The sequence below is a fragment of the Arabidopsis lyrata genome (assembly GCF_000004255.2).
Source record: "Arabidopsis lyrata subsp. lyrata unplaced genomic scaffold ARALYscaffold_215, whole genome shotgun sequence".
Classification (NCBI taxonomy): Eukaryota; Viridiplantae; Streptophyta; class Magnoliopsida; order Brassicales; family Brassicaceae; genus Arabidopsis; species Arabidopsis lyrata.
The window spans coordinates 1-8,402 of NW_003302401.1; the positions used below are offsets into that span (position 1 = coordinate 1).

An 8,402-nucleotide genomic window follows, 5' to 3' on the forward strand; every position below is an offset into this window, starting at 1 on the left:
ACCGCTTGCTCGAGTTCAAGCTGGCCAAGCTGACTCTTCAGCTTCTCCTCCAGAGCTTTGACTTGTGTATCATCCATGGAGTTTTATTCAAACAATTTCAATGGAACTCTGATTCTTGATACTGCTCTAAATTCGAACAAGACAGAGATTAAGGTTAGGGTTTTAGAGACCTGCAACTTGCAATAAAGCTTCAACTTTTGTTGTTCAAGGAAGACGCAATTTTCTCGGTTTTTGAGGGCGGGTCGGATCGGGTACGGTTCGGTCCTACCATTAACCAACTCTAAATCGAATCGAATAGACACAAAGCCGGTATCTAAACCCCAGACACTAGGATCTGCGATTGAAAGCCGGTTTGGATCTTAAGCGACACGGCGCGTTTTGCTTCTTAGAGAATGGGTCTTGGACTTGGGCTTCGAGGAGAGTCCAGCCCATGACAACCTCAGGCCGTTAATCTGTTTTTTTTTTTTTTTACAATCGGCCGTTAATCTGTTGTAGACAAGTTTTCTCTTCTCTTCTCCTTCCAAAAGAGAGTCAGATAATTTTACTTGTTTGAGCAAAAAATAAAAAGAAAACTAGATCAAATGCACTTTTAAATCAGATAATTTTACTTGTTTGATACATTGTTTGTTAATTTACTAAGTCTTTTAAGTTATAGTTTAAGAGTTTAAGATATAAAAAGTGATAAAATTCCAAAGAAGATGATAATAAAAGCAACTAGACCATTATCAATTTTTGAAATGTGACCCCCATTTCTGCTAAGGCTTTCTTTGCCCGACTCTGATCGTTACAGTGGATTGCAAAGGAAAGAAGAATTGGTGATACTGTTCCGCGGTTGGAAAACTAGCTCGCCAAAACATACATACTTTGTTTAAAGTCCTAAAAATGTTTTTATGTTCTTTGTTTATTGTGAGTTTGTGACCTCTCTATAACCTGATAAACTCGAAACCATACAATGGATTCAACGGCAAGCTAGAATAGTATTTGTAACATCTACATTATTCCCATTGGAAGGAGGAAAAGTAATTTAATTTTTAACTCCAAATGGTAAACCAATCGGGTTGAGAAGAAGCTAGGACCAATTAAGCAATTACGCTTTTGAGGACACATAAAGTGAAAGTTCAAATTCTTTTTGGTAACAATTATAATGTTGGTACTAACAAAAGTTAGTTAGATATATAGTAGTGGTCTGAACTGTATAGGGATAAATTGTGTGTATATGTATATACTAAATTTATATAAGAACTAAAATTATATGCATACGCACCGTTAAAAACTAAAATTGTTGTATTGTAGTTTAGGTAGAATAGTTAAACTTGAATTTGTATTGTAGTTTAAGTGGAATTCTTAAAATTGAATCTGTATTGTAGTTTAGGTATAGTATTTAAAATTAATTTTGTATTGCATTGTAGTTTAGGATAAATAGTTAAGATGGAAATCATCTTAAAATTCAATTTGTAGGATAAATTTGAAATGGAAATAAATCTTCTTAGTAATTTAGGTAGACTGCTTAAACTTGAATTTGTAATATAGATCGACTTTGGAAAAATTTCTTTTAATATAGGAAGAATGGCTAGAATAAAATTAATTAAGAAAGATAAAAGGAAGAGGTTTAATTGTTTGTAGGGTAAAAGAAATCTTACTAGTTGGTTTGCAGACATCATGCCATGATAAAATAGTCACTATTCGAAAGAATTTGCTATTCAAAGAGTGTTTTAGTTCAACTTTTCGAACATTAACAATATTAGTTTTTCTAGTTTTTTCTTTCTTAGGTTTCTTGAAATATTTTAGCATCTTTCAATAGATCCAATTGTATTTTGATCTAAGATACTATTATCAACCAATGAAACTACGAGATATTTCAGAAAAAAATTACAAGAAGATTTCAACGTCATGATCGAGCTTAAACGAAAGCAGATCCGAGAAAGGAAACAGGAATAAAGCTTGAAGTTGTGGAGATATTTCTAACCTTTGGAAATCGAAAATGGCAGCCGCACAAAAACTCTCCAGCAAAAGACGAAGACACAAAGTTGAACAAGAGAACTAAATACAAGATGCGAATTGGGCTCTATTGGGCCTTTCTTTAAATCTAGTAGATCGTCAATCCAAACGCCGCCGTTTCGTTGGAGGTAAGACTCTTACTGGGTTTCACATTTCTTCTTTTACTTGTGTGTTTCAAATTCAGGTTTCTTTCTGTTTGTTGTGATGGCTAAGAGATTCACAACACAGCTTTTCGTCAGCAGTAACGATAAAACTTTTCTCATCTTCACTTATAAATTCTCAGTTATTATTTATAATCTGCTTTTCTCAGTTTTTGAATTTTTATTTTCAATTGCAGGACTCTCTGCTTACACCACAGATCAATCACTGAGGCAACTGTTTGCGCCTTTTGGTCAGATTATAGAAGGTACATTCACAAAATCTGATTATGTGTCTCTGCTCTGATTATGTGTCTCTGCTCTGATTATGTGTCTGAACTAATTGTGTAGTGTGTATGTTACTGTTCTTAGCTCGTCTTATTAGGGACCAGCAAACACAAAGACCTAAGAGCAACCCCAATGGAGGGGCCTAGAGAGACTCTTAGCTCTGAATCCTTAAGAAAAGAGGTCCAAATTAAATAAAAAATGTGGATAAAGATAAGAAACGTACCTTAGTTTAGAGTTTTTTTTGTCTGCAAGAGTCCATACGTGTCAGTTTTCTATTGGTGTGCATAGAGAGAAAACAATTAATTTTTCCCCCTCTCTCTCTCTTCTCTTGTAATCTCCGATGGCTGCGAAATGAAGAACATGGTCTCGACTCTCGATCATCATCGTCGAAGTGTTTAGATCATCAAATCGTCAGAGAAAATCCGAAGAAACTGGTCTCCTAGCCGCCGTGATCAAATCGTGATGAACTAGGGTTTTTTGAATTGGTAATTGATGAATTTGGTCACAGACAAATTCTTAGAGAAATAAACAAGGTCCGTTCTCTGAATCCTCAAACATCGATTCTCTAGATCTAGAATTATCTTTAGCATCATCTTTTGATTTGATCTCTCTCTAATCTGGATCTTCCTCAGCGATTGATGGTTTATAAATAGCTTGAGTGACTTGATCTTTGCGTGAACACAGGACCGAATTTGAATGGATTGTTTGGAAGACAATCTGGAACAACACCAGGATACTCATACTCTGTTGGGAGGAGAAGACTCTTTACGATTACTTGTTGAATCCTAAGAAGGTATTTGATTGTTCTTTATTATTCCTTAATGGATTTCAATAATAGAGTCTGGCGAAAATGAGGTTCTTGATGATTGTTCATAAGCTAACTCGTGGATTTATACTCTTTTGATTATAGAGGTTAATCTGTTGCAGAAAAAATTAGGTGTTTTTTTTTGGTGTGTGCAATATATCTAAAAAATGTGTCATTTGTTTTCTATTGCATGTTTAAGAATTTCACCAAGAACTTAGCTGCAGCTTCTAAATTGGTTAACGAGGTTCCACCATGATTCTCTAGTTTTCTTGCTATTATTATGTCTCTGTGTTTTTAGATGAAATGGTCTCATAACCGAATCACCGATCAACATTGTCTTTCTTTTTGCTAGAATATTTAGGCAAAGTTAAATGAGGTAACTTCTTTGGTAGGACATGTTATGCTTTAGAAACTATGAGAGGCCGTATGGATGGGAGAAACAGAGAAGCGGTGGAAAAAGCAATCTCCATGGATAGCTTTACTAGTAAATGTGATAGTTTTGTTTGCACTCTCGCTACCATAGCCACTTCTTCTTTTCCATATGGTATTACGCCTTTACGATGACTTGAATCAACTGTGAAGGGTGTTAATAAAATTATGCAGTCTTTTGTGTCTTGTAGGTTGAGGCTCTAGCCGCTAAGTTAACTCAAAATGAAGGTGAATTAATTCAAGATAAGTTTGAAGTGAAGAAACTGGCAAGCTTCATCAAGAAGGTCTTATAAGTTTCCTTTTCATGTTTAATACACTGTAATTTTGTTAGACATTTACAGATTCAATATATTCTCTTCTAGCTTGGTTACTTTTTTTAACAGTCAATTTATGTCTTGTATGTTTACAATTTTAGGAAATTATAATAATTATTAAGTTTTATCAAATAAAAATGTTTACAATTTTTTATTTTAAGATCAATATATTATTTTAAGAAACTTATTTAAGGACTCTACCATTGGACAAAATTTTCTATAAGGATTCAACATAAACTCTTAATTTTCAAATTGTCATAATTTATAATTAAAAAATGTTTAAGAGTTTTTTTAAGGACTCTACCATTGAGCTTGCTCTAAAGGTTTCGGATTCATTACTTTCGAGTCTGAGGATGATGCACAAAACGCTTTGAAAGCTTTGAATGGGAAGGTGACCATCCAATTCTTTAATCGTCACTCACTCTTGTAATGTAGTATTCATTCTTGGCTAAATGGATCTCAAATCAGAAAAATCGTGTGTTCGGCATAATCCTTATCGATTCAAGGAAAATATTCAACATTGGTGTATAAAGAATTGAGCTACTTTGAAAATTGGACTGAGTTTTGCATATGGTTGTTTGTTTTCAGATTGTTAAGGGCAGATTAATATTTGTGGAAGCTGCAAAGGAAGTAGAAGCACCAATAACAATTATGAAAAAGTAACAAGGCTTGAAGAGTACACACTGTCATTACAAAACGACTAAAGACTCTTTCACCAAATCATTCTAGAGTTCTACATTGTCACAATTCTAAAGAGTAAATGCATTTCCTGAGAGATCTGAAGTTTCAATTTGAGTTGAGGAGAATCATTTCTGATTCTGATATAAACCACTTTTCGGTTGAGCATATTCGACTCTAATGTTTCTTCCTTCTAGTAACTGAACAAAAGACAGAACATAAAGTCAGCAAGACTGTTGTCTATGAACAGTCAAGCTTTTGTTAGAATGTCTTTTTTTTCTGGATTGGTTTTGTGTACAAACCTGATTGTTCATGGAAGCTAAAGCACTTGCAGCTGCTTCTTCTGAATCAAATAACACAAAGCCATAACCTTTTGATTTCCCGCTCTTGTGATCGCATATTACTTTCACTGAACTTTCACATTCAACAAAAATAAATCAGGAATTGCATTGGTTTTATACATGGAGGAATTTTGCACAGGACTAATCAGATTTCATGGCGATTCGTACCTTCAATAACTTCACCGTACTTTTCAAACTCATTCTTCAAAACAGGTTCATTGGTGTCATAAGATAGCCCTGCAGTAGCGTTAACACATTCAGTGTTCTCTTTCACGCATTTTATCAAACATTTAGAGTGCACATTTTGTATCATCGAAAGAAACAATATTGACCTTATGTGTTCTACGGTAAACAGATTTTCTAAAACAATTCTAACAACATTCGCACTATGAATGACACGAAATTGAAGTTAACCAACCGAAATCGAAGAGAGACAAAAAATACCTCCGACGAATAATTTAGAACAAGATCCTCGAATTGTTAAATATCGTAATGAGGATGTTAAGCAATTACGACGAACAAAGAGAGGTAAGAACATTTTAGATTTTGCTTCACCTCAACGATAAATTTAGCACAGTGAATAAAAGGGTGCGTTAATGTCGATGTCAATGTAATTTAATTAAGTAATTCGCTAATGACATTAATACCAGTGGGCCAAAAGATTAGACGAAGCATTTAGATAGGTCATAAAATCATATAATTAGGAAATGGAATTTGAACAACCTTCTAATTCACCAAACACAAAAACAAAGATTAAAAAGCTTGAAATTTCTACAATCACCAAAGCTCAAACACAAACTACCAACGAAAACATAAATAAAACTAAAATTCTAGAAGATTAAGCTTTCTTGGGAGACTTGACTGGAGATTTGGTCGCCTTTTCTTCGGTTGATTTAGTTGCAGTCTTCTTAGGTAGAAGAACAGAATTAATGTTAGGCAAAACACCACCGTGAGCGATTGTGACTCCACTTAGAAGTTTCCCCAATTCTTCGTCGTTCCTTATCGCAAGAAGAAGATGCCTTGGAACGGCGCCAGTTTTTTCGTTAGCATTTTGAAAGTTTAGCGCTTTTTTATTGGATAATTAACAAGTTACACTAATTTCTGGTAAACTAATGTTAGATAAATTATACTTTAATTATGTTAAAAATCCTGATTTTTACATGATCATGATCTAATTTAGAATTATATGTTCGTTGTCTAAAAAGATATTCATCAACCCGCTATTGTAAGAAAAATCTTAATTATGCTTCTTGAGATATTGTGACAATCTAATTATGCTTCTTAAGATATTGCGACAATCTAATTCAAGAACAATTAGAGGCTTTCGAAAATTAGGAATAGTCGTAATTGCTTATAAAGATATATTGAAACTCTTATTCAAAGCGTAATAGGTTTTGCGTGTTTGTTATGACCATGTTATCATAAATTTGATGATCTTAACGGCTTTGGGACATTATGATAAACTTTAATCATGCTTCTAAAGATGGTGAAGCTTTTTTTTTTATGGGTTAAATTTTGTGAAGTCCTATTGTGAGGTCGCATTAGGATTTGATATTGACAAGTGAGTCCTAATCAAGTTAAGACAATCATGTTGATGGTGGGTTTTGGGCACGGGCCCAAACCCCCTTTGAAGGCCCATCATTCCCACGGCCCAGCACTCTTAAAAGATAACCTGAGGCCCGTTTAAGGCCCGATTAGATGCTCCACCGACCAGGAGGGCAAAAAAGACATTTTACACGCACAGGGTACCCTACCCCTGTACTCTATAAATAGAAAAAAGAATGATTGGAAAGGAGATCCCGAAATAATCGCTTTTACAGAGAATATCGTACAACCGTCAGAGCACTTTGCGGCTCGGCTCGTACTCTAAGTTTTTAGCTCGTCTATTTTTGTAATTGTCGGCTCGTTCTTTAAATAAGAGATTTTTCTTTCGCCCTTAAGACTCCGAATACGTACTTGTGTGATTTTGAGAATCAACAGTTGACGCGCCAGGTAGGGGTGAAGCTCGAAGATTTCTCTCAAAACTACGAACCGACGAAACATTAAAGATGCAGACGCATTCCACAACGCACTCGGCGCAAGTGCCTCCAGCTCGGGAGGAGAAGCATATACGCCCGCAGCCGCACCGCCTTCGATACCCCCGACGCCGGAAGGACCTACCGCGGCAGCTACCGGACCGGACCGCACCCGGCACCACGTCATGATGCTCAGTTAACTCCCTCGAACGGACGTAACACGACGAACCCGCAGGTTAACGCCAGAGCCAGGACGAACCAAAGGAGTCAGGACTGCAGCGAACCAGACGACCTGCTTCAAAACATCCTCACGCACCTGAGCCAGCAAGAGGCCAGGACGAACGTGCGACTCGAATCTCTGGCAGCAGCCCAGGCTTGCGCTCAGGATGAAATCAATCGCCTAAACGCAAGTCAGACGCAAGGTGTGCGACCCGCTCAAGGAGACCAAGTGCCGACCCGGCAAATCCATCCTGTCACTTCGTCGAGCGAAAATACTCGAGACCTAGAGCTCGCCGAACTACGACGCATCGTCCAAGATATGAACACAAAGGTTCATAAGGCCACGAGCGCCGCACCGGAACTCGACCGTAATGTGAATTATCTAAGAGGAGAAACTTCAAACCGTCCCACCAACAGTTCCTTTGGTAAGTAAAATAAAGTTTCATGATCCACTCTTCTAGTTCTTGGTGTGTTTACTAAAAAAGTCTGTAGTACTATGATAGATGCATATATGTGACTAGTGACTATTACACTAGCAATTACTTGAATTTGTATGTAGATAATGGATAAAAACAATGCAGTAGCTATTATTGTTTAATATCTACTTGTTTCACATGATTGGTCTAAAGAAGCAAATCAACTTAAGCAAAAGGTTCAACAAACATTGTTAACACCAAAAACAGAACAAAAAAACTAAATGGGCATATCTGGTTTCTTGCCAACATCACAAGTATCCTCTAAGACAGTACCTCCATTGGAGATTTCACCATTGGGTATCTCTGCAGAAGCTGAATCAATGACCTCTTCTTGTTCTTCTTCTACATCTCCTACTTCTTCAACTTCTTCTTCAACCTCTTCTACTTCTTCCATTTCTTCTACTTCATCTTCTTCTTCTTCTTCGATGCATTGTGGCGGGTCTAGAAACGAAGCATCCGGGTCTGCATACCAACGTGCACAAGGCCACCTGAAAGAAATATCCAAAACCCAAGATAAACAGTATTATCATCCAAAAATACGAAAACTTATGACAAAAACCTCTGTTTTATACACCAATCTGATTACTTACACGCTTGAACAAATGGTTTCACCATCAATTGTTGTTGTCTCCTCATATTCATCCACTGAAACAAAAAAAGATCAAATTTTTTATGAAATCTTAACCACAAGAACAAGAAATC

At 36.2% G+C, this 8,402-nt stretch overlaps 3 protein-coding genes and 1 long non-coding RNA gene across 12 annotated transcripts in view; 1 reads left to right on the top strand and 3 right to left on the bottom strand.

Annotated features, from left to right (window-relative positions):
- Positions 1–1,815: 1,815 nt before the first annotated feature.
- On the top strand, positions 1,816–4,714 carry LOC9298796. Of its 9 annotated transcripts, XR_002330168.1 has the most exons (8): positions 2,133–2,239; positions 2,336–2,404; positions 2,508–2,956; positions 3,108–3,216; positions 3,428–3,472; positions 3,581–3,772; positions 3,832–4,362; positions 4,560–4,643. It is a non-coding gene; the product is annotated as an uncharacterized LOC9298796 (long non-coding RNA). The 9 variants fall into 9 exon arrangements; XR_002330164.1 differs by lacking the exon at positions 3,428–3,472 and having other exon boundaries at positions 4,560–4,714; XR_002330169.1 differs by lacking the exon at positions 3,428–3,472 and having other exon boundaries at positions 3,621–3,772; positions 3,849–4,362; positions 4,560–4,713.
- LOC9298795 (glycine-rich RNA-binding protein 4, mitochondrial) lies at positions 4,603–6,037 on the bottom strand. Its single transcript, XM_002862672.2, has 4 exons — positions 5,435–6,037; positions 5,159–5,227; positions 4,952–5,058; positions 4,603–4,849 (listed from the first exon to the last, which is right to left on the bottom strand). Exons 1-4 carry the CDS (start codon positions 5,526–5,528, stop codon positions 4,778–4,780), a joined length of 342 nt encoding a protein of 113 aa, XP_002862718.1. The 5' UTR covers positions 5,529–6,037; the 3' UTR covers positions 4,603–4,777.
- Positions 5,829–7,192, bottom strand: LOC110226046 (probable histone H2A.7). The gene is made up of 2 exons (XM_021016560.1): positions 7,063–7,192; positions 5,829–6,055 (listed from the first exon to the last, which is right to left on the bottom strand). Exons 1-2 carry the CDS (start codon positions 7,190–7,192, stop codon positions 5,829–5,831), a joined length of 357 nt encoding a protein of 118 aa, XP_020872219.1.
- A 650-nt stretch (positions 7,193–7,842) lies between these two features.
- The window catches only part of LOC9298794, a 1,982-nt gene continuing 1,422 nt past the window's right edge, over positions 7,843–8,402 (bottom strand). Inside the window, exons 4-5 of the mRNA XM_021016538.1 lie at positions 8,291–8,363; positions 7,843–8,188 (exon numbers count right to left, since the gene is read on the bottom strand). Coding sequence (XP_020872197.1) covers positions 7,918–8,188; positions 8,291–8,363 — 344 coding nt within the window. The 3' untranslated portion in view covers positions 7,843–7,917. The remainder of the gene's footprint in view (positions 8,189–8,290; positions 8,364–8,402) is intronic.